At 51.3% G+C, this 25,405-nt stretch overlaps 1 protein-coding gene across 3 annotated transcripts in view; it reads left to right on the top strand.

The window, feature by feature from the left end:
• The window catches only part of NSD2 (nuclear receptor binding SET domain protein 2), an 88,094-nt gene that overhangs the window by 26,531 nt on the left and 36,158 nt on the right, over positions 1 to 25,405 (top strand). For 2 of the 3 annotated variants that reach the window (XM_086705627.1, XM_086705629.1), the window contains exons 1-4: positions 3,109 to 3,693; positions 5,832 to 5,994; positions 16,366 to 16,532; positions 17,031 to 17,519. In XM_086705627.1, coding sequence (XP_086561753.1) covers positions 3,157 to 3,693; positions 5,832 to 5,994; positions 16,366 to 16,532; positions 17,031 to 17,519 — 1,356 coding nt within the window. In that variant the 5' untranslated portion in view covers positions 3,109 to 3,156. Of the gene's footprint in view, positions 1 to 3,069; positions 3,694 to 5,831; positions 5,995 to 16,365; positions 16,533 to 17,030; positions 17,520 to 25,405 lie in introns of those variants that run through there. The other variant, XM_086705626.1, reaches the window with a different exon arrangement.

The raw sequence follows: 25,405 nt of genomic DNA, 5'->3' as shown, positions 1-25,405 counted from the left end.
TGTGGTCTCTGCCCCACATGTGTGTCGGCCTGGGATTTGGGCACAGTCTGTCTGCGGGATCTGGAGCTCTTCCTCCACGGCTCTCACCCGTTGGGAGTCTTCCTTCTTGTAGGGTGTTCCAGGGGTCCTCTCAGACCCTCCTTAGGCACGAAACTAGAAGCCAGGACGTTCGCCCAGCACTGTTCCTTTCTTTGAGGAGCAGAGTCCCATTTATTTTCTTCCTGCTTTTGTCTCTCTTCGTGTCTTCAAGTAATTGTGACATATATACATATGTTACATAATTAAAAAAAAATTTTAACGTTGATTTTTGAGAGAGCACGAGCAGGGGAGGGACAGAGAGAGAGACAGAGAGACACAGAATCCAAAGCAGACTCCAGGCTCCGAGCTGTCAGCACAGAGCCCGACGTGGGGCTCGAACCCACAAACTGAACCGTGAGATCATGACCTGAGCCAAAGTCAGGCGCTCAACTGACTGAGCCCCCCAGGTGCCCCCGTAATTATTTTTTTAAGTAGGCTCCGTTCCCAATGTGGGGCTTGAACTCCCCACCCTGAGGTTAAGAGTCATGTGCTCTACTGACTGAGCCAACCAGGCATCCCTGTTTTTTTATGTTTTTGCCCATTTCGGTCTGACATGAGCTGGAATCATTTGCCTTTAGAAAAGCGTTGCGTGAGCGAAACCGCGTGCGCTCCCACGTCTCCTGGTGTCAGCAGGCCGTCCGGTGTGCGTGAAGCCGAGCCGGGTCTTGGCCTGTTAAGTTTGCTCTTCTTTCCTGTGTCTCCTGCGAGGTCTGGGTGGAAGCCCCGGAGGCCACAAGCCCTCTTGCTGCACTGGAGGTCTCGCCACCACAGCACCGTCGGCGTGTTTGGCCAGATGATCCTGTGTCGTAGGGGCTGTCCTGTGCGGAGAAGGGCATTTAGTGGGCTTCTTGCCCCCTCCCCAGTTGACGTCTGTAGCAGCTCCCCAGTGGTAACAATAAAAATCGGTTCCAGACGTTTGTCCTCGGGCAGCATGGGGAGCGGCTGCCGTGCACGTGTGGACCTCTCTGGTGTGTGCACTGTCGCGCACTTGGCTTTTCCCTGCCGCCCCTGCCGCTGTGCTGCCTTCTCGGAGGGTCCCGGTGCACTCTTGGTGAAGCGGTGCCCGCCTGTTCCTTGATCCTGGCTGCCTTTTGGGCTTGGATGCCGTCACTGGGTGTCCCCACGTGGGGACTGCAGTCCTGCAGCAAAGACCTCATCGTCACAGGCAGCCTGAGGGGTCTTCCTGATGCTCGTGGGTCCCCCAGCGGCCCGAACGGCACGGTGCGAAAGTACGTCATGGCTCAGCAGTGTTGACCTTGGTAGTGACTCTCCAGGAGGCAGCTGAATAGAAGGCACCATTACTACGATGCTTCTTGTCATCAGCCCTTAATTTGGGCCTGGGCAGGGAGGGGTGGAGGACAGAGATCAGATGACTGGCCTGAGCATAAAGCACACCTGACTTGGGCTGTCTTCTCACTTTGTTACTCTTGATGTTTGGCTTCCCCCCATCGTCAGTCTGGAACTAACGATGGGCCGGGCATTGGGACATCTCGTTTTCGGCTGTGCTGAGCAGTACCCTTGGGCATTTGCCGAACCTCTGCCTGGGAGTCCCCCCTCAGCCGTGCCCAGACGATCGGTTTGGTTTCTGAGCCCTTCCCTCTTACCCTTTTGCAAAGGCCGGCCTGTCTCTGTGCCAGCCACCTCAGGTACCAGCATTCACCGCCACGGGGCCGATGAGCCACTTGTCACAGCCACACTGCTGGCTCGTGGTGGCATGGCTTGTGTCTCCTGGCCTGACTTTTGTGTTCTCCCCCTTAAAAGTGGTTCCTTCCCCTTCCCTTCCCCCTTCCCCCCTTCCCCCTTCCCCCTTTCCCTTCCCTTCCCCCTTCCCCCTTCCCTTCCCCCTTCCTTTTCCCTTCCCCCTTCCCCCTTCCCCCTTCCTTTTCCCTTCCCCCTTCCCCCTTCCCCCTTCCCCCTTCCCTTCCCCCTTCCCCCTTCCTTTTCCCTTCCCCCTTCCCCCTTCCCCCTTCCCCCTTCCCCTTCCCCTTCCCTTCCCCCTTCCCCCTTCCCCCTTCCCCCTTCCTTTTCCCTTCCCCCTTCCCCCTTCCCCCTTCCCCCTTCCCCCTTCCCCCTTCCCCCTTCCTTTTCCCTTCCCCCTTCCCCCTTCCCCTTCCCCTTCCCTTCCCCCTTCCCCTTCCCCCTTCCCCCTTCCCCTTCCCCTTCCCTTCCCCCTTCCCCCTTCCCCCTTCCTTCCCCCTTCCCCCTTCCTTCCCCCTTCCCCCTTCCTTTTCCCTTCCCCCTTCCCCCTTCCCCCTTCCCCCTTCCCTTCCCCCTTCCCCCTTCCTTTTCCCTTCCCCCTTCCCCCTTCCCCCTTCCCCCTTCCCCTTCCCCCTTCCTTTTCCTTCCCCCTTCCCCCTTCCCCCTTCCCCCTTCCCCCTTCCCCCTTCCCCCTTCCCCCTTCCCCCTTCCCCCTTCCTTTTCCCTTCCCCCTTCCCCCTTCCCCCTTCCCCCTTCCTTTTCCCTTCCCCCTTCCCCCTTCCCCCTTCCCCCTTCCCCCTTCCCCCTTCCCCCTTCCCCCTTCCCCTTCCCCCTTCCCCCTTCCCCTTCCCCTTCCCTTCCCCCTTCCCCTTCCCCCTTCCCCCTTCCCCTTCCCCTTCCCTTCCCCCTTCCCCCTTCCCCCTTCCTTCCCCCTTCCCCCTTCCTTCCCCCTTCCCCCTTCCTTCCCCCTTCCCCCTTCCTTTTCCCTTCCCCCTTCCCCCTTCCTTTTCCCTTCCCCCTTCCCCCTTCCCCCTTCCCCCTTCCCCCTTCCCCCTTCCCCCTTCCCCCTTCCTTTTCCTTCCCCCTTCCCCCTTTCCCTTTCGTTTCCACTTTATCATTTTGTGACTCTGTCTCATTTCTGTGATACTGGAGCTGCCTCCTATGACCGAGGGATTATGTAAACGTCATACATGGTCTCACGATAAACCACACAAAGCCGTAGAGGTGTCAGGATACTTCTGTTAGGTTCTAAACGTGATGTTTCTTTTTCTTTTTGTTTTTCTAACACTGTAGTGCTCTAGATACGGAGCGTCTGGGCTGAATGCAGTTTAGCATCAAAAGGGTCCTCTTTCTGTAGAGAAGATTGCGAAGTGTGTCAAGATGAAGCAGGCACCGGAGACCCTCGGCAGCACGAACGGGAAGACCCAGAACTGTGAAGTGAATCGTGAATGTTCCGTGTTCCTCAGCAAAGCCCAGCTCTCGACCAGTCTACAGGAGGGGGTCATGCAGAAGTTCAACGGCCACGACGCACTTCCCTTTATCCCATCCGAGAAGCTGAAGGACCTGACGTCCCGTGTATTTAATGGCGAGCCTGGTGCTCATGATGCCAGACTGCGCTTTGAGTCCCAGGAAGTGAAGGCGCTCGGGACGCCGCCCAGCACCACCCCCATCAAAAACGGCTCTCCGGAGATTAAGCTGAAGATCACCAAAACGTACATGAACGGGAAACCTCTCTTTGAATCTTCGATTTGCGGGGACGGCGCTGCTGCCGTGTCCCAGTCGGAAGAACACGGACAAAAACCGGAAAATAAGGCCAGAAGGAACAGGAAGCGGAGCATAAAGTACGACTCCTTGCTGGAGCACGGTCTTGTTGAAGCAGCGCTGGTGTCCAGGATCTCGAGTCCTTCTGACAAAAAGGTGCCTGTGAGGAGGCGTGGCCCGGGTGGGTCGAGCGCAGCAGCCGCGCCGCCGGCCAGGCCCCTTCTGGGCGTGGGACGCCGGGCGCAGCCGAGGAGAGTGTGCCCCCTCGCCCTGGGTGCACCGGGCTGACAAGGGAGCCGGGCTGTGGCTCGGCCCCTGGCCGCAGGCGACCCTGTGTTAAGTCTCACAGTGGCCCGCCCTCAGAGCCAGTTGTGACGCTAGGGACTTGACTAAGTGTTCGGGAGTGAAATGGATAAAAAGAGGTAAAACCAGTTTCTAGACCCAGGTCTGGCCAGTTCCACACCCCTTGACCTCCAGGACTCAGCCTGACGACAGGGAACGACGAGGGGTGCTGGGATCTGGCTTCCTGGTGCCATGGGGGATGGGGGGGGCGGTGCAGGGGGGCTCCTGTCCTTCCACGTGGCTTGCCATCCACTCTTGTCTCCTCTGCCCGGTGGGCCCGCAGACGGTCCGCCTCCTTGAGGACTGGGTCTGCCTTGTGCCTTCACGCTCTTGGTTCCCAGTGCGGAGCCCAGCACTTGAACACGTGTGAGCAGGTGCTCAGTCATGAAAGACAGGTGGAAACCCCTGCTTGTGATGAAGGACTGTAGGGGTTTCTGCCACCGTGTCTCAAAGTGGCACTGCGATGGCCCGCTGCTGAAACGAGTATAAGCCATGTAAACGGCCAAGGAGCCTCGGCCTTGGCAGAAGGGACCAGGGAGGGTGCCAAGGGCTGACGGTGTCTGTGGTCTATGTGAACAGAGGCTGGAAGGGGCCTGGGGTCCTTCGGTCTTTAGTCGAAGCTCCAGGCCCACTTGCAGGGGTAGGGAGAGGGAGCCTGAAACCACTTTGGGTTGGTATCATCACCGAGGTTGGAGTATTTAGTTTAAAATTACACTTGAGGAATTTTATTTACAGTTTCCACAGACAAAGGGGAGAATGTTCAAAATTCCCTTGAAATCGTTAAAATAATGAAGATTTTTTAAGGTTTAGAAAAGTGAGTGCTCAGGAGCTGTTTGGCTCTTGCTGATGTATTGCAACGGTGAATTTTTTAAAAAAATAGATGAATTTAGCGAGCAGGGCTGATGCAACGAGGGTCTGAAGTTCGCGTGGTTGTGGGGGACCTCCTCGCTCGTTCATAGGGAAGAGGCTGGTGCAAGTTACTCCTGCTCTGCCAGTCGGTTTTGATAAACTTGGGTAAATACCTGAGTTTTGACTCTCATCTTCAGAGTGGGGTGGTGATCCTCCACATGGGGCTCTCACGTGGCTTAGAGGACACGAAAATGCAAAGCTGGGGTGCTGTGGGCTAATCGGAGAGCCAGCACGTAGCAGCTGTGTGCCAGCCCTTAGCACTGTGCGCACGGGTCCTCATAACACACAGTGAGATCTCAGAGCCCTTATCCTTGGTTTACAGACGAGGAAACTGAGGCCCAAACAAATTCAGCAACTTGCCCAGGTATGTAGAGCTCTAGGAGAAGGCTCGGGAAGTGACACTCAGGAGGAGGCCAGGAGCCATGCTGACCTTGCTTGTCCCACTGGAGGGACTGAGAGAGGAGTGGGATGGCCGTGGCCCCGGTCAGGCCTCCAGCTCCTAAGTGACTCATGTTCTCAGGAAGAGAAATGGAGGCTCAGAGACCCCTAGGACCCAGATCACAATGGAGCTGAGACTTGTTGCCAAGCCCTCCTGAGGTTCTTGCCACCCTGGGTCCTTTTGTGCTGGGTGACACAAGTGCTCCCGAGAACTGACAGACACATGGCTGAGGGGCACGGGAGGGTCAAAGTATGGATCCACGCTTCCACGAAAATAACTTATTTGACTAGCTGAGTAAAGCACCATTAAAGACCACCCACCACACCAAGGAAATAGAGCTATGTAGGGCCCTTCATAGTCGGGTACCTACTGTGTGCGGTTTGATGAAGTGATAGCAGGGGAAGCACTCTCCTTGTGTGTGTGTGTGTGTGTGTGTGTGTGTGTGTGTGTGTGTGTGTGAGAGAGAGAGAGAGAGAGAGAGAGAGAGAGAGAGAGAGAGAGAGAGAGAGAGAAACAGAAACCTCTAGCCTGCGTAATCTTTGGATAGAAGATTGGATTTAGGGGTACTTAGATTGTTAGTATGTATTTTGTTGTTCATTTTCAGGTTGCGGCTAAGAAAGAGTCCTGTCCAAATACTGGCAGAGACAAAGACCACCTGTTGAAATACAGTGTTGGCGACTTGGTGTGGTCCAAAGTGTCCGGTTACCCTTGGTGGCCGTGCATGGTTTCCGCTGACCCACTCCTTCACAACTACACCAAACTTAAAGGTATTGTGTTTATGGACTGTTTTTCCGTCTTTCTCTTTTTGCACTTAATCTTTCTAATCTCCAAACTTTTTTCTTACCTTTCCTTAAACGGCCCTACTGTGGTGGTTCTTTTTTTGTTTTCCTATTTTAAAAAATTGTGCTAAAATACACATAACATAAAATTGACCACCTTAACCATTTTTTAAGTGTGCAGTTGAGTGGTATTGAACACGTTCACAGCATTGTACGACCGTCTCCACCATCCGTGCCAGAGCTCACTCACCTTACGGGTCTGGGCCTCTGTGCCCGTTAAACGCTAACCCCCATTCCTGCCCCTCCTGGCCCCCGGCGCCCACCGTTCCGTTGTCTGTCTCCTTTTTGTGGTTTTGGTTTGCAGTGCCCTCAGGATTAGTGATGCTGAGCATCTGTTCACATGCTTATTGGCCATTTGTATGTCCCTGCAGAAGTGTCTGTACTAGCCCTTTGCCCATATGTGAATCAGATTTTGGTTTTTTTGTTGCTGAATTTACTGTGGTTCATTTTTGCAACGTTAATACTTGATTTGGATGTAACACATTGCCATTTCTTTTTATATCCAACTCAGACATTTACCTTACCTGATTGAATTAGTATTATTAATTGAGGAGTGGTCGTGGCTTTATGTTGCTTTTCAGGTTTTATGTTAATTTATTATCGTTTTAGATATATAATGATTGCTTGTTTCAGCGTGATTTTCAGATATAGCATTTTTAAAACTTTTTATTTTTTTTAATGTTTATTTTTTGAGTGAAAGTGTGAGTTGGGGAGGGGCAGAGAGAGGGAGACACAGAATCCCAAGCAAGCTCCGGGTTGCCCCTGTCAGCACAGAGCCTGATGCGGGGCTCAAACTCACAGACTGCGAGATCGTGACCTAAGCCAAAGTCGGATGCTTAACCGACTGAGCCACCCAGGCACCCCTAAAACTGTTTATTTTTGAGAGAAAGAGAGAGAGAAAGAATACAAGTGGGGGAGGTACAGAAAAAGGGGGACAGAGGATCCAAAGTGGGCTCTGTGCTCTCAGCACAATTGACAGGGCTCGAACCCACAAACCGTGAGATCATGACCTGAGCCTAAGTCAGGTGCTCAACTGACTGAGCCACCAGGTGCCACCCCAGAAATCGTATTTTATGCTAAGTTTGAGTTATAAAGATGTCCCAGTTTACTTTTTAGGCCTGTGGGGAGAAGGAAAAACCAGAAATGATCTTTGCATCATGAAACTTGGGAATATAAATTATTGCACGGAGCAGTTGGAGAACAGGGTAAGAATACAACGTGTTGATACAGATTAGAACAGATCCTAACATAAGCAGTAATTGGAGAACTCACAAAACATAAAAACTCTTGTGTTTCTGGAGCGAAAAACGAGTTTGGATGGTTTGAGATTTTTCTGGAAAGTTCTTTTAAAGTTTGACTTGAGTTTGAAGAAGGTGCTAGGTGGTGAGTACAGGGTTGGAGCTGAGCCGGGTAGCACCCCACAGGTCTGTGCACCCTTCCGCAGTGTGGGTGACTAGAGCCGGGGGCTGGGCCGGGCGGGCTCCCGGGCTTCCTCGTGCGGTTGTCCGGTCAGCCTCGTGTGGCCTCTGGGCGGGACTCGGGACGCGGCCCCCCTGTTGCCGGGCTGCAGCCCTGGGTGGGGCTGCTGCTCACGCCGGCTGGCCTCTGGGGAAGGGGCATGGGGGCGCCTGCCTGGCCAGCGGACCGGAGGGGGGGACGGGCTCAGGACGAAGAGGTCCACACTGCGGTGGCAAGTGCCTCCGTCTGAGTTGTGCCCGGCCTGCTGTCCCTGGAGGTGGTTGGCCTCTGCCTTGAGGCTCGGGGACGCGCACCTGCTCAGCACGTGCTGTGGCGGGCCGGCTGCGGTTCCCGCCCCGTGGAGGACTGTTGGCGTCCTCAGCTTGCCAGAATTGGTGGGGGGGGTCTCTTCCACAAGCCTTCGGGGGCCCCAGGATGCGCCCTGGAGGCATCTAGACCTGGAGCGTGGAAAGAAGTAGTTGAGACGGAAGCTGGGTGGCCACACAGGTGCGGACGTGTGGCGTTGCTGGACCCTTCTCAGGGCTCAGCCGCCGGCACGGGGGCTCAGCCGGTTAGGTGTCCGGCTTGATTTCTCCTCGGGTCGTCATCTCACGGTGGGTCAGTCGTGAGCCCCCATGTTAGTCCGGCTCTGCGCTGGGTGTGGGGCCTGCTTGAGGTTCTCTCTCTGTCTCCCCCCTGCCCCTCCCCGCTTCGACTGGATGTGTGCGTTCTCGTCCTCTCCCTCCCCACCCCCCGCCCCGGCTTGAGTGCACACATGCATATTCTCTCTCTCTCTCCCTCCCCCGCCCGCCTTCTCTCTCTCTCTCTCTCTCTCTCTCTCTCTCTCTCTCTCTCTCTCAAAATAAAGAAACAAGCCGGCCACACAGCAAACTGAAGTAAAAGTCAGTGTGGCCTTCATGGCTTCCACGTCTCTGGTCTGCCTAGCACATCACAAGCAATTTCTTTTTTAGTGTCTGGGGATTTCTGCTCTGTTTACATGAAGCTCCTAGCTTGTCCGACCCTTGTAACTGAAGGAGGCTTTTGAATGTCTCTTTGTTCCAGCTACTGGGATGAATTAGCTTTAATTTCATTACATCTTCCCCCTGATGTAGAGCAAAAGAATTCCCGCAGTCTCCAGCAGGCTGTCCAAATGACGTGCAGACACAGCACGTTTTTATTCATCTCTCACTTCCTCTTTCTTTACTCTTAGAGCCTTCACTCTGGCCCAGGACTTTTACTCTTTTGCCTACGACGTTGGAGCATTCTTCTTCCAGCTGAGGCGTGGGCTCTGGACTTAGCCTGCCGGGGCCCCGCTCAGCAACTTGGTCTGGTAGTGAACCACTTAATTTAAGCCCCCGTTTCCCTCTGTATGAAAACGGAGGGTAATGATCCCAGCCCTTGTTTGGGAAAGTCTTAGCGTGCTGAGTAGTGAGCGTTCAGAATCAGGGCTCTTTCCTGAAAACGTTCCTGTCTGACCAGTTGTTTTCCCCTGCACGGCCCTAGTTTTGGGTCATTTAATTTAAGTAATTTTGTGCCATTGTTAGTGCCTTGACGTCCCCAGATGTGGCCTGGCTTTGACAGCAGTGCTGAAGGGTCACACTTGAGTTCCATCTCGTCTTTTGTTTGTTTGTTTTGTGGAATGTTTTATTTATTGTTCGCTTGCTTTTTTTTTTTTTCATTAAAAGAATTAAAAAAATTTTTTTAATGTTCATTTATTTTGAGAGAGAGAAAGAAAGCATGAGTGGGGGACGGGCAGAGAGAGAGGAAGACACAGAATCCAAAGCAGGCTCCAGGCTCCAAGCTGTCAGCCCAGAGCCTGACGCGGGGCTCGAACCCACAAACTGTGAGATTGTGACCTGAGCTGAAATTGGACGCTTAACTGACTGAGCCACCCAGGCGTCCCTGCTTGCTCGTCTTCTATTTAAAAACCTTCCGAGCATATAGTTCAAAGTGGGACAGTATGCTGGGCACCCATGCACCCTCACCTGTGTTTGTGAACTTTAGATGTTTTTTTTTGACCTGTTCCATCTCTCTCTGTCTGTGAACACTCTCTCTCTGCCAGCCCGCGGGAACGTAGGCGCAGGCCTCCTGGTGCCTCACCTGTACACGTCAGCGGGGTCTTCTGAGGACAGGGACCGCTTCCTGCCCAGCTCAGCACCAGCTACATGCAGGGGAGCCCTCCAGCAGTGACACGACGGCCCTTGGGTGGACTTCCCCAGGATTTTCCCTGTGCCTGTGTTTTTCCTTCGCTCGGGATTGGATAGGGTGCCTGCGTTGCACCAGCTGGCCCGGCTCCTCAGGCCCCCGCGGTCCAGCACAGCGCTCTGTGCCCCCAGCCCCGTTCTTAACTGTGCTGCCGTGTTGTGATCAGACTCAGGAGTCCCGTGCAGGTGTTGAGGGAGGGGGCTTATGTGGGGCCCGTCACCAAGTACCTGCTCCTCGCAGCGCGTTCCTCCAGGAGTTGTTTGGGGACACAGGGGAGGGGGCGCTCACGATTACAAGCAGATCACCTTGGGAAGAGCGGTACTGTGCTTTTGAAAAGTAGTTCAGAAGGAGGAGGGCCCAGGTGAATGCCCTGCCCTCCTGCCAGCTGATAGGAGGCTCACGTGACCTCTGAAAGGAAAAGGGGTCAGAGGAAACCATGAGGACACGTGTCCTGGTGGAATTGCTTCGGGAGCTCTTGGTGTCTGCTGTCCCACTTCTCGGTCGCTGGTGGCTGACAGAGCTCTCCAGGGGAAAGGTGCAGTCCTTTTTTGTCGCTAGTGAGTGCCCCGTGGCCATACGTGGGCACCACGTCCCCCCGCCAGCCCTTCCCCACGCCCTCCCCACTCCTTTATGACCCATCGGCTGAGCAAATGTACCTGCCCGTTTTTATCCCGCTTCCTCCTGTGTTTAATTAAGTGGCATTTTTCTGTGAAAATGAGCTTCTTCCTAAACACTTAGTTATGTATTACAGTCCTTACTCTTTAATGCCCTAGTTGTCCCAGATTTTAACCAGCAGAAGTCCCATTAAGTCCCTTTCAGCTGTGCCCTTTTGATGTGTCTCAGTGAGCCCGTGAGGGCTTCCTTGTGGAGACGCACAAGACGCTCCATGCACACTTACTTACACTCTGCCGTGTCCGCCATTTCCTGGGAGGAAAGCTGGGTCCTTTAGAAGACGGCGGTGTGTGGAAGCCCACGTGTGGGCACCGCTTGTGTTCATGGCTGTGGGAGACCGAGAATTCACCAGGGATGTGTGAGGTAGGTCTCCAGGCAGGACGGAGACCTGGCTGCGGGTGGAACTTTGGGGTCCGTTTATGATTTCTGAACACTTGGCATGCAGCAGCCCCTGGTGGGTTGACATGGTGAGTCATGGGCAAGCTTTGGGGGCTCAGGCATCCTCACTGGGGAAGGACAGGGACCTGAAGGAAGGATGGCTTCTGGCATGGCGCTGGCTGAGCATGGGGATCTTCTCCCTGTGAGGCGCAACTCCCTCACCCTACCCCTACCCCACCCCAAGTTTTCTCTTTTTTCTGCGTAGGCGTACTTTTTTTTTTTTTTTTTTCTACTTATCACACTTGGATTTATAGTTGCGGTTGAATCTGGATCTTAGTAATATACTCAGATTTAAAAACCTGGTGTTCAACATTCATGCAGACGAGAATACCACTCCTAGACCACAGCTCAATCCAGGCTCCTTTGAAAGCGTAGATTCCCTTTGAGAAGCTAAGTCAATGAACGTCTTAATAGCGTGTTTGTAACGGGGGCGCCTGGGGGGCTCAGCCGGTTGAGCGTCGCCATTCTTGACTCCGGCTCAGGCCGTGATCTCACGGTTCCTGGGATCGAGCCCCGATTCGGGCTCTCTGCTGACGGTGCGGAGCCTTCATGGGATTCTCTCTCTCCCTCTGCCTCTGCCCCTCCCCTGCTCACACTCCGTCTCGAAATAAATAAATAAATAAATAAACAAACGTTAAGACAGCATTTTTGTGATGCACAGTAGCAAGACTTGTCTGGCCTGTTATTTACCAGGGTATCTTAGATGGATGAGCAGCTTTGAGGCCTGACTCAAGTTGGAAACAGCAGATAAGTGTAGGTTTCTAGATACCACACTATGAAGAGAACAATTGTCTTGCACCTGAGAGCTTCACCGTGTCCAGGGCATGCCCGTATCGCACTAGTCTCCTCATCAGATAACTGCTGTCTGGAGTCCAGTCATTTTCTGTTGTGGAAAAAATTTTTGTCACATTTTCTGTTACGGAAGGTCACCCTCATTGCTTTATTTCTAAATTCCAGCATTTTCAAAAAATATGATAGGTAATGTGGCCTTCTCATATCTTGGGTGATCATATCGCTTCATAGTATGATCTCCTTACTGATTTTTTCTTTTTGGCTTATTCTTTCAGTTACCGAGAGAGGTATGTTAAAATAATCGGCTAATATTTTTTGTCAGTGTGTGCTTTCCCTGTTTTGGTGCTCTAGTGCCCTCCAGGGACTAAACCAGGAAATTCAGGCATGGTGATGCTTGTCCTTTATTTTCTGTGGAACTCTGTGGTGTCATGTCCTTGTGATTTTGTCCCTGTTCTCTATTCTTGCTTCTGTAGACACTTGTCTGCATTTTTTTTTTTTTTAAATTGCTGCTCTTCCTGCCTGGAGCTTCGGCTGCAAAGCAGCCTTGTTTCTTTTTGGGGTCCATTCTGCATGCATGGGTGACTGCTGTCAACTCAAAGGATTCGCAGAATCTGGAGAGATTCTGGCTCATTCTAGCCCAGAGGGTCAGGGTCACCTTGAGTCCAATGGGCCATGATGGGGACAAAAGGATTGTAGTGCAAAATTAGGTACCTGGGTTATTGGTGGAGGATAGGTTCTTTTAGAAGGTTGTGTGGGTAGGGGGAGTCAATGACAAGTGTTTTCACACTGAACATGATTGATGAACATCAGAAATCACAGGAAGAAATAATTACTAATAAATGGTGGGACAACTGGTTAATTATGTGGTAAAATAAAACACTGAGATATTCACCTCTTGAAGCAGGGAAATTCATATGGATTAAAGAAACCCACAAAACTAGGAAAAAAACTGGGTTATATTGTTACCAAATTTCTAGGCAGGAAAGAACTTCAAAACTAATTATATTTATTTTACAAACCTGGGATCAGACTATAGTATTTTTCTCTGCTTTTTTTTTTTTTTTTCACTTTCTCTGTAAGGAGTCTTTTTTTGTGTAATTAACTTTTGATAGAAAATAATGTAAGTTCATATTGTTTCATTATATGCACTGTAACAGACCTTCTTTGTTATGCAAATGGTGTGACATATGCCTATAGTCATTTTCGTGACCAAGGAAAGTTCTTTCAAAGTATTAAAGTAATGGAAGAAGTCACAAATCTCTTAACATAGTTTTGAATCTCACCTATTGTAAAATCAAAGTATACGTACATAAAAAAATTTTTTTTAATGTTCATTTTTTTGAGAGAGACAGAGCATGGTGGGGGAGAGGCAGACACACACACACACACACACACACAGAATCTGAAGCAGGCCCCAAGCTCTGAGCTATCAGCACAGAGCCTGACACAGGGCTTGAACCCACAAACTGGGAGACCATGACCTGAGCCGAAGTCAGACACTTAACCAACTGAGCCATCCACACACCCCAAAGAAGTGTGCACATTTAACAAACAAATCAAATTCTATTGAGAGTTTAATAGTGAAAAATAGTCCAGTCTCCTCCTTAGGGCTAATGTATTTTTAACACTTCCAGCATTTTCTTCTAGTTTTAACTACTTTTATTTTTTTTTTAAAGACTTTATTATTTTTTTCAGAGCAGTTTTAGGTTCACAGAAGAATTAAGGTACAGATAGCCCACCCACACACATGCACAGCCTCCCTTCCCATCAACATCTTCCACCAGAGTGGTACATTTGTTATAATCAATGAACCTACAGTGATACATCAATCACCCTAAGTCTGTAGATTAAATTAGGTTCCTACTTGGTGTTGTGTATTCTATGGGTTTGGACAAATGTGTAATGACCTATATCCATCATCATAGTATCATTCAGAATAGTTACACTGCCCTGAAGAACCTCTGCTCTGCCTATTCATCTCTCCTTCCCTCTGAACCTCCAGCAAACACTGATCTTTTTACTGTCTCCATAGTTTTGCTGTTTTCAGAATGTCATATAGTTGGATTAACTACTATTTAAAAGAATTTTTTTAAGCATTTATTCATTTTTGAAACAGAAACAGAATGTGAGTGGTGGAGGGGTAGGGAGAGAGGGGGAGGCACAGAATCTGAAACAGGTTCCAGGCTGTGAGCTGTCAGCACAGAGCCCGACGTGGGGCTTGAACCCGCTAACCATCAGATCATGACCTGAGCTGAAGTCACACGCTTAACTGACTGAGCCACCCAGACTCCCGATTAACTACCACTTTTGATTTATCATTTAGATATTTTCTGTTGATTTCCTCTTATGGAAAGTGATCCCTTCCATTATTTCTTATTTCTTTTCATCCTCTGCATATAATTAACTTGCTGTTTTTATTACATCAAACATAAATGTTCACATAATTTTGACTATGTAAATATCATTGAGTGAAAAGAGAAGTGTGTTCTATAATTGCATTTTCTTTCTTATACAACCTTTTCTTTTCCTGGAGTTAATTATTGCCTTTTGTTTTGTTTTGTTTTGTTTTGTTTTGTTTTGTTTGAAAAAGTAGGCTCTTAAGCCCAATATGGAGCTTGAACCTATACTCCGAGATCAAGAGTCACATACTCCACTGACTGAGCCAGCCAGGCACTGCTGCTTTTACTTTTAAATCCTCTGCTTTGCTGCCTATACAGCCTTATTTATTTTTCTGTCCCTGAAACTCCTCCTTTTATATAGATTTTTCTGTTGGGGGGAAAATGTGAAAACCTGTGTTTGCCATTTTCCTTTTCTGCTCCCTGGATCTCATTTTTTAATTGTCTTTCCTTGCTACTCAGATTTTCTTTTGCTATGGAAATTTTCTTTTTTCTCATCTTTTCTTCCCCTGGAGCTCTGTGCTAGAATTTTCCATTTTCCTGCTTCAGTCTGGACTGCCAGCACTCTTTTAACCTTTTGCGTTATAGTAATCTTAGACTTCTTAAAGATGCTTTCCTGAGTTACATGCATTGTTTTGTGTGGTTCCACACTGTGCTTTTGGTCAGTTTTCCTTTTTGGCTGGAATATATTTTTGGTATCGTAAGAAAGTGTGTATGGGTTGTAAATTTGTGGTTCATAGGATGCTACTTCTCTATCTTCACACTTGATTGATGGTTTGGCTCAGCGTAGAATTTTATGTTGAAAACCATTCTTTTCAGAATTTTGAAGGTATTACATCATTTCCTTCTAGCATCCAGAATTGTTCTTGAAGTACTATAACACTTTTCCATTAACATGGAAGCTGTCTTCCTTCAATGGCTTAAATGTCACAAAGATGTACCTTGGTGTGGGTATTGGATGAGACACTTAGAATTGTTTTAGTTCTGAGACGTGGTCTTGTGTTGTTAATTCTTTGACAACTTTCTCTGTTTCTCTCTCTAGAAGGACAGTTACTTGAGTATGGTCCTTCCTGGATTGATCCTATAGGTTTCTGACAGGAGTAGATATTTTTCATCTTAATCTTCTTCTTTCTGGGAGATTTCTTAACATACCTTCCAAGCTTTCTTAATGATTTTGTTTTTTCATAATTGTATTTTAAAGTTTCTGATAGCTCTTTTATTTGTTTTCTTTACATAGCAAACTAGAGATTTTCTTTGTCAGGTGTCCTCTCTTCCTGGCATGGTGTGTGTGTGTGTGTGGCCCTGCAGAGATTGCTTATTTTTGTGTATCTTGGGCTTGTTTGTGCTAGAGGCTTCCCTGGGTCCCGGGAGTCCTGGATGCTGCGTTTGCATTTGAGAGAGCGCCACTTAGAGCTGCTGCAGCCTGTGTGTGGGGAGACGGACAGCTTATTTTAGAGGGTCCAGCTGGCCGTCGGCCACTTAGTTGGGGGGATCTCCAAAAGACTCAATGGAGACATTTTTCCTCTGGATGTGTTGGTTCTGTAGAAAGTGTTCTTGGATTTCTTTTGGCCAACGTTCTCTGTGAAGGAACAGGGCCTGGCGGTCCTCCCGTGGAGATCCCCCTTTCTCCCTCCACTTGGCACAGAGGTCTGACCTTTTAACCAGCTTGCTTGTTTTCAGCCTCACTCTTCTTCAGCCAAATATGGCATTTTGGGATCCTCTCTTGGATTTTGGGTTCAAGTGTCTCTTTCCTCACCCATCTCCCTTCTGGCTGCACTGTAGGATGTGGCTTTTTCCTTTCTGCTAAGAGGAACCGCAGTGGACATCTGAGGGGTTACCCTGTGGCCTCATGGCTGCCTTCAGAGGTCATTGGTACCCTGATTCCCCCTCTGAGCATTGTGAGTGAGTAGCCGGCCCAAGGTTGCCCAGCTGGTAGGTGATGGGGTTGGGATTTGAACCCGGGCCATCTGACACCAGTCTGTATCCCATTCATTGCTGCCTAGTACCCTCTCTGTTGAATGGCCCTTTTGCTGATGTCCTCTCTTACTTTCTTTATTTGGTAATCTTTTTAAGTGGATCTTGACGGAGGAGATAAAGGAGAGCATTTATTTACTTTCTTTCCTAGTCAAATTTGAATCTTACCTGAGTCCCTCATAAATGTGTTTCCTTTCTCTTTGACATGGAGCTTGGGGTAGGACTTTTTTTGAGGTTAACAGACTGAAACAGAACCAAATAAAACAACTTCAAAGCAGCTTCATATCACTAATTATTAATAGACTTGCCTAATTTGATCCCAAATTCTAACTTTCAAGTTCTAACATTTTATTTTAAAAACTAGGTCAGAAAAAGAGTGCACGCCAGTATCACGTACAATTCTTTGGTGATGCCCCAGAAAGAGCTTGGATATTTGAGAAGAGCCTTGTAGCTTTTGAAGGAGAAGGACAGTTTGAAAAATTATGCCAGGAAAGTGCCAAGCAGGCACCCACGAAAGCTGAGAAAATTAAGGTGATAGATGTTCCTTAAGTATAATTTTAGACCAAAATAATTTTTACTCTTAATTATTACCTTATTTTGAAATTATGGTTGCTTGATATATTATAATGATTTATGTCTATCATTGTTTGATTTTGCCCAAGTATGCTGTGTTACAGAATACGACAAGTGTCCTTGGAGACCTAGTTTATTCGTTTTACTCATTGGATGATAATCAGATAATTTCTTTTATAATTTTTATTTTTCTTTGTATACATAAAAATACATGAAATGTTATCTCTGATCTATACTATGTAGTGTATATGTTACATTAGTTAAATGGGATTGGAATTGGTTTAAAGAAACAGTTATTACATTGGGCTGAATTCTGTCTAAACCTTCAAGTAAATTGGTTTTTATAGCTTTTGATTTCTAAATTTGTCTGGAATTCTAAAAATATTCTTCTTTAAAGTGGGTTAACTTTTTTGTTTGTATGATGAAATTTACAGTGTCTTATGTTTCTCTTTTCAGCTGTTGAAACCTATTTCAGGGAAATTGAGGGCCCAGTGGGAAACGGGCATCGTTCAAGCAGAAGAAGCTGCAAGCATGTCTGTGGAGGAGCGGAAGGCCAAGTTCACTTTCCTCTACGTGGGGGAGCAGCTTCACCTCAACCCTCACGTAGCTAAGGAGGCAGGCATTCCTGTGGAGGCTCCGCCTCTGGGACCCATGGTAGAGCCCTCAGGAGTCCCCGAGGAAGCTGCTGCTGACCCCAAGTCCATGCGAGAAGAGGGCGTTCCCATCAAGAGAAGGCGGAGAGTGAAGCTGTCTAGCTCTGCCGAAAACCGAGCGGGTGACCCTGGGACAGTACAGAGTACTCCTCAAAAGATGGCAGAGGCCGACCCCAAGAGAGGAGTCGGGTCTCCTCCTGGGAGGAAGAAGGCCACGGCCTCCGCTCCACGAAGCAGAAAGGGAGATGCGGCATCCCAGTTTCTGGTCTTCTGTCAGAAGCACAGGGATGAGGTCGGTACTGTGCCGGGTTCTCAGTTGTGCGTTTATTCTGGGGGTTCCCGAGTTTGGGGAACATCCTTTCAGCGCAGTCCTCCCGTTCCGCGGTGCTCTCAGCACGCTCTGTAGTGAGCTTTGCAGAGGTTTGAGCTGTAATACGGGAGTGTTAGGGAACCGCCACTTTCGTCCTGGAGGGCGGAGATGCTTGCCTGTGTGCTCTGGGTTACTAGAACGTCCCTCCCGTTGTGGATGAGGAGACAGCAGGGACAGAAGTATATCGATAGGGCAAGCGTTTGAACACTTTTCTTGATCACCTTCCTGGAATGCGGCATTGGTTAGTACATGGTGATAAGGGCTTGGTTGTAAAGAGCTGAAGGGATTAGACCCCCGGCCTTGGTTATGTTCGATATTACGCGTAGTGATACACGGGTTGGGAGGGGCTTTCCTTAGGAACAGAGAGGTGTAATGGAAGAAAATCGAGTGTGTGACTCACTGTGTTGCAGAATCAGTGATCCACTCGGTAGATGGAGAAAAGGCATTTGATAGAATTCATTGCCCTTTGATACAAAGTTAGCAAGCCGGGATTAGAAGGTAACTTCCTTAATCTGTGGAAGGGTATCAATCAGAAGCTTTCGGCAAGCATCACACTTACTAGTGAAACATTAGAAGCGTTCTCTTTAAAACCGTGAACAAGACAAAAATGCCTTTCTTTACCACTTACGTTAAGTGTTGTAGTGAAAATACTAGCCAGTATAGTAAGGTAAGGATAATAAATAAAAAAGGCATAGTTGTAAAGGAAGAAATAAAGCTGTCATTGTTTGTAGAGGTCTGTGTAGAAAACTTCAGAGAATCTACAGGGGCGCCTGAGTGGTTGTCGGTTAAGCATCCGACTTTGGCTCAGGTCATGACCTCACAGCTTGTGAGTTTGAGCCCCACGTTGGGCTCTGTGCTGTCAGCTCAGAGCCCACTTCAGATGCCCCTCTCCCCGCCCCGGGTGCCACCGAGGTGGAGTAGCACACACATGTGCGTGCTCTCTCTCTCAAAAATATAAAAAAAACATTTAAAAAAATATTTAAAAAAGAAAATCTTCAGAATTGATAAAAGTTCACTAGGACCGGGGTATACAAGAACGTAACAAAGAGGAAATTAACATAAGACAGATACCATTTGAGGCACCTGGCTGGCTCAGTTGGTGGAGCATGTGACCCTTGATCTTGGGTTGTGAGTTTGAGTCCCACCTTGGGTGTAGAGATTACTTAAAAATAAAATCTTACCAAAAAAAAAGATACCATTTATGACAGCAACAAAAACATAAGGTATCCAAGAAATAAATACAACACACCCCTTTGTTTATAGCCGCATTATCAACAACTGTGGAAAGAGCCCAAATGATGAACGGGTAAAGGGGATGTGGTGTATGTATACAATGGAGTACCACTCAGCCATCAAAAAGAAGGAAATCTTGCCATGTGCGATGATGTGGATGGAGCTAGAGGGCATTATGCTAAGCGAAATCAGTCAGTCTGGGAAAGGCAAATACCACATGATTTCACTCGTATGCGGAATTTAAGAAGCAAAACAGATGGACACATGGGAAGGGAGGGGAGAGAGGGAAACAAACCACAGGAGACTGTAAGGACAGGGAACACACTGAGGGTTGACGGAGGGAAGTGGGTGGGGGATGGGCTCGATGGGGGATGGGTAGTACGGAGGGCGCTTGCTGGGATGAGCACCGGGCGTTGTATGGAAGTGAGGAGTCACTGGATTCTCCTGGAACCGATATTACACTACATATGTTAACTAATGAGAATTATAAATAAAAATTTGAAGGAAAAAAAATATAACAAAATATGGATGACTTTGGGAAAAATAACTCTTGGTATTTTAGCAGACCTGAATAAATACACACATTAATATATAGGAAGGTTCCGTATTCTGAAGTTGAGGTTGTCACTTTACCTTATATTAAACTATAAATTCCATATAATCCCAATAAAACTCCCAGTAGGAATTTGTTTGCACTTTGTAAGTGGGTGATGAGTAGCCACGTTGAGGAGAAGCCCGGCCTGAGGACTTGCCCACCACACAGGAGGTTCTGTTGCTGGGGGCAGTGGTGTCGGCCGGGGATGTTCAGGGCGGTGGCCGCACCCAGAGAAGAACCTGGAAGCAGATGGGGAAGGGGCACGGGCAGCTGGACAGTCTGGACGGGTGCCAGGACCGCCCAGGGCTTTCAGGACTCAGCCGCTGCGGGACAACTTTGTCCTTTGGGAGAGAGGAGGATTTCTTAAGCCAAACCGATCATAGGCCCCTGAGGAGCTACGTTAAAATGAAAGTTTATGTGACAGGGACAACCGGGAACAAAACGAAAGGACAAACTGGGTACAGAGCTCAGACCATTCTGAAGGCTGCGAAAATGGCAATTTCTAGAAGAGCCTGGGCAGCCAGTGCATCCACAGAGAGGTCACTCTGCCTCGCTGGCAGCCAGGGAACCACAGAGGACTGTCCGCGGCTGCCGGGTGAGCGCCCCGGCCCTGCGCCTCGGGAAGGACGGGCAGAGAGAGCCCGCATCATTCTTTACACTTGGTTTCCAGAGAAATTTGGTGACGTATTGCGGAATTGAAGATGCGTGTTTTTTTTTTTGTTTTTAAAGTTTTTATTTTAAAAATTTACTTTTTCATTCATTTGAGTAATTCTACACCCAACGTGGGGCTTGAACTCAATCCTGAGATCAAGAATCACGTGCTTTTCCAACTGAGCCAGCCTGATGCCCCGAAGATGCGTGTTTTTTCTGTCTTGTAAGGTCACTCCCGGGTACTGACCCTGCAGAAGGTGGCCCACGTGCCCAAGGAGACGGCACGGTGGTTGCAACTGAAAGGTGGCTAAGGGAGGGGCAGGGCTGGCGTGCTCCTGTGGCCGACTCGGGGCGGCGGCAAAGGGGCCGCCGCAAGTCCAGCAGGGGGCCGTCGGCCGAAGGACGTGCAGATCCTGTCGCTTGCGGGAAGTGTGAAAAGTGCAGCGCACCCCCCGTTTTACCCACCCGTCTGCCTCATCTGTCCCCGAAGAGCAGCGTCTCGGAGCGGAGAAGTCGGCCCGGGGAGGAGCCGCGGCCTCTGTCGGACTGGAAGCGGTACGGGGCGCTGGGCGGCGTGGACGGCCCCCGCCGGGCCCCCGGTTGTGGCTGCCGCGCAGCTGCGTGCTCTGGGAAGCAGGGCAGGGCTCTCGACCAGAGCCAGCCAGCCAGCCACACTCCCGTCTGTTTGTCCCTGGTCTCTCCGCGCATCTGAAATTACGAGAGAAAAGCGGGTGCCTGAGAATTCAAACTGCTTTCCCGAGACCACCCTTTCTGCCTTTGGGGACCCATCCTGCTCTCAGGATGGCCTTTCCAGTACTAAGGAAAGTGCCAAGAGCAAACCGAAGCCTCTCACTCCAGACACTGCGTGTGTGAGGTGCTGGGCACCCGCGGAGTCGCTCAGCTCCGAGCGCCTCTCCAGAGCACGTGACGCACAGGTTTGCCGTGGCGTCCTGCTAAATGCAGAAGCCAAAACTGAAGGGTGCCCGATGAAGCTTCAGTTCACATTCAAGACAGGTGACCTACCCTGCCCTGCCTGTGCCCAGTCTCTGTTGGGGATGGGGTATGAGGCCCATGGGCCCCTTCCCTCCCAGCTGGGTGCAGGTGTTGCTTGGTTTGGGGTGATTATCGTTGTCAGAAGAGTGATGACGCCTGGATGTTCTTTAACCGTTTCAGCGACTTTGTTGTTAATACAAAACTGTGTTTGTGCTGGTTCTGTGATAAGTAATTCTAGGCTTGAGTTGGGGAGGCTGCTCTCCGATTCACCCTGGAAAATGATCTGGGTCTGTCTAGGTGGTTTTTTCTTTTTGAGGGGCGACGGTGGCTCCAAGGATGGTTTTTGTTTGGTAGTTAGTTGATGAATCATGGCCAACTCTTGAGGAACAGAGTTGGATGAAGCCTTCCCTCTGCTTCCTGCCCCCTTTTCCGGGGTCACTAGATAGAAGACTGTGACTCTCAGGGATATTTGGCTGCTACCCGCGGGCTTTTGTTTTGAAGTTCAAGTTCCTTCTTGCAAACGAAGGAGAATATTCTGCCTTGTGAAGTGGGTTGAGTTCTTCATTAACGTGCTTTGCTTGGTTCTGTCTGTCCAGCAGGCTCAGCTCACAAGTGTCTGTTGTGGCATCCCTGGAGCACAGTGATGGGGCTGCAGTGGGGGTCGTGAATAGTTTGCTGGGAGACAGAGCCCGCAGTGGGATGGAGTCCTGCTGATGAGGGCCTGGGCGGGGGTGGGGGTGGGGGGGACTTTGCAGGCAAGGAAGGGAGAGCAGCTGGGGGAGCCCCACTGTGAGGAAAATCCCAGGAAGGATCTCCCAGAGGCTCCAGCATCAGTAGCAATGTCATTGGTTACTGATGTGTATGGTCTCAGTTTCCAAGTTTTAAAGAATCTGTTTCACCTTCCCTGATCCCAGTTTTTATCGATGTGATATAAGCAAACCGTGCTTCATGTCTTTCTTCTTTGTACGAACGTTCGCGGTAGTTATGTAGTATCGCATAACACATTGCCTCAGAACCTAGTGGCTTAAAACAGCAACACGCATAGGGACGTCTGGGTGGCTCAGTCGGTTGAACGTCCGACTTTGATCTTGGCTCAGGTCTTGATCTCAGGACGGTGAGTTCAGGCCCCACGTCGGGCTCCGCACTGGGTGTGAAGCCGGCCTGAAAACCGCCACCACCACCACCACCACCAGCACACGTGGATCCGCCCACAGTGTCTGCAGGTCGGGGGTTTGGGAGCAGCTCAGTGGTTCCGGCTCAGGGTGTCCCGTGAGGTCACAGTTAAGAGGGGGGCTGGGGCTGGGGGATGGTCTTCCGAGGTGCTGCACTGATGGCGCCTGCAGGAGGCCTCAGCGCGTGGTCCTGTCCGTGGGGTGGCACCGAGGCAGGCTTCTTGTGGAACGGGTGATCCCGGAGGGCAGGGCGACGTCTTCTGGAAGTTCAGACTTGAAAGCTGGCGGGCTGCCTGTCTACACTGTGCGTTGGCTACACTGGCAGTGCCACTCAGGGAGGCGGGAGTCCTGGCAGCGGCTCCCGGGGCCCCTCGGAGGGTGGCGCCGTGACCATCCCAGAAGTCTAGAAGGCGGCACAAAGGTCTGAACGGGTGCGTGAGCAGACAGGTGGGCCGTGGGCAGGGAGTGCGAACCCCGAGGGGTGCGCGGAATCTTTGTTCCGGTGTCGTTGAGTCAGCGCAGTGGGTGAGCTTGGGGGTATTCAGCCTTCTGTGCCTTTTTGTGTGTCCGAAGTAGTTTATTGAAAGTATGGGAGTGGCCACCGCTGAGTGCTTGCCATCTGTGAGGAATGTGGCTGGTACGCCACTGTGACGACCGTCTTATTTATTGTTTTTAAGTTTATTTCTTTTGAGAGAGACATGGTGCGCACAAACGGGGGAGGGGCAGAGAGGGAGAAAGAGGATCCCAAGCGGGGATCCCGAGGTGGGGCTCCAACTCCTGAACCGTGAGATCCTGACCTGAACTGAGCCACCCAGGCTCTCCTGGAAAAAACCATGTTCAGTTGTCACGAAGGCCTTTTGAGGCTGGCACAAGTTATCCCCGTTTCAGGGCTGGCTACGCTGAACCCAGACATGTAAAGTGACCGTCCTCTGCCAGTGGGGGGACGCAGGCAGGAAGGAGGAGTGGGACTTGGCCCTAAGTGTGTGCGTGTGTGCCTGCCTGTGCACACGAACGTGTGTGCACGCTGAACGTGCAGCCGTTGTGCCGCACAAGTGCGTTGATGAGACCCCGCAGACCTTCCTGGGCAGCCGCTGCTTCCTGAACCTGAGATGCGGGAGGGAGACCCTGAGGCCCCGGCCAGAGTCTGGGTGGGCGACTGGGGTGAAAAAGTGAGGTGAGTGCTGTAGGTGGGGTGGTGGCTGCCACGACACTATTTCCTGTCCCCTAGCTCCAGATGCTGCCGGAAGGCAGGCAGGCAGGCAGGCAGGCAGGCAGCGTTGTAGCTGAAGGACGCTCCAAAGTCAGCCTGATGGAAGATAATGTTTCTGAGAGGGAAGGGCCTGTGGAGAGACAGAGCCATCATGTCCCCGAGTGCAGAGTTGTCCGGGGAGGGATGAGAGGAGGGTGAGGATGGGCTCCAGGTTCTGAGGGGCCATGGAAGACATTGTCCGTTGGCAGGGACTCTACCCTACATGTGGGCCAGGCCATGGTCCCTCTTGGTGCAAGAGGGAGACCTCTTAGGGTGGGAATGTCAGCAGGTAGATGGATAGGACCAAGAGCCAGAAAACCGGTTGCTGAAACCATAGCCATCCAGGTGGGGTGGGTGCAGAGGCATCCGGGAGAGGGGCTGGCCGGCCTGGCAGGGATGTGGGTGCAGGGGGGAAGGGGACCTCAAGGAGGAGTGGGGAATCTTGTTTGACGGGGGGCGGGGGGGTGGTGGCTGTGAACACTGTTAGGATTAATTCTGATTGAGGATATTGTACTCAGGGGTGGGTGATAGGGTGGGGGGCCCACAAATGCATGTGCTGATCTTGAGGAATCTTCAAGAGGAGAGTTCTAGAAGGCAAGCGTCCTGTGAGTCTGAGCCGTGCACAGAAGCCTCTGCTGCTTGAAGGTCTGAGACCTTCGGTGCTTGAAGCGTGGGGGTTGGTGAGCTCATCCCTCAGGCTGGGCGGGCGGGACAGAACCCTGCCGGCCCCTAGGCCGAGGGAGCCCCCAAGGTGAGAGGGGAGGGCAGGTGTGTGTGGGGCCGCGGCGGGGGCAGGGTGGGGATGGGGACAGTTCCCATGGGGCACCGGGGCTGGACTTGTGGTTGCCAGAGGCGCCCTGTGATGGGAGGGCACAGAGGGCTGGGTGGCTGTGCACCCACATGTGGAGGTGCACGTGCTCCGAGGTCCAAGGCTGGGGGAGCCGGAGGCGTGCCGGGACGTGGGGACGAGTGGGGGACACGGGAGGCTGTAGGAAGCCGACTGTGGTGACCGTGGTGTGAGTGGGGGCTGCGTTTTGGGGCAGACGTGGCCCGCGGTGGCCGGACAGGCGGGAGATCGGGGTGGCCGCATCGCAGAGGACGACACCGCACCTCTGCTCACCCGAGTTTGCGGAGCTGCGAGTGCAGGCGCCACATGCCGACTGGGGTCTCGCTCCAGAGCGTTCTGGCCAGTGCTCAGAATCAGGCAGCAGGCCTTCAAAGGGGCTCTGCCGGGGCCGGAAGGCGGCCCTGGGAGGCCGGCCGGGGGTGCCTGGGGCCGAATTCCAGTAAGACTAGATAGGAGCACTGATACCCGAGCTTCCTGTAATTGTCACGAGCTACGAAGTGTTCTTCTTCCCCACCATTTAGAAGTGTAAAATCAATTCCTGGTTCATAGACCACACAGAGGACAGCAGGTGGGGCTCGCTTGGCCTGCAGGCCGCGATTTGTCAGCCTCTGCGCCTCTGCTGCTGGTGGCTCTCCAGCTTGGGAGCCCTCACAGCAGCCACGTCAGGCCCAGAGCGTGACCCGGCCTCGGTGTGGCCTGAGCACCAGAGGTTTTCCAACTCCCCGGGTTGTTAGCATGCAGCCAAGGCCGCGGGCCCAGGAATCAGGCTTCAGGGTACCTGATCAGGGTACTCTGGGTCCCCCGGAGACCTTGGGGAAGGCCGGGGTGGGGCCCGAGGCCCGCATTTCTGGCCTGCTTCCGGGGCGCTGGCGCAGGCAGCCCTGCACGGCTGGAGGGCCGTGTCTGTGTGCCGACCCGGGCGGTGATGGGGCCTGGTGCTCCTGCCTCGTCCCCTGTGTCATCCATCCAGGCCACGCGCCCGAGTCATGGGTCATGGAAAGCCAAGCCAAGCCTCCGCCCCCCCCCCCCCCGTGTTGACAGGTAGCGCTCGCAGGGCACTTTTCCCAC

Source organism: Puma concolor, chromosome B1 (assembly GCF_028749965.1).
Source record: "Puma concolor isolate L17-30 chromosome B1, mPumCon1.1.hap2, whole genome shotgun sequence".
NCBI classification, from domain to species: Eukaryota; Metazoa; Chordata; class Mammalia; order Carnivora; family Felidae; genus Puma; species Puma concolor.
The sequence above is the reverse complement of the archived record's forward strand: the minus strand, read 5'-3'. Positions and strand labels throughout refer to the sequence as shown.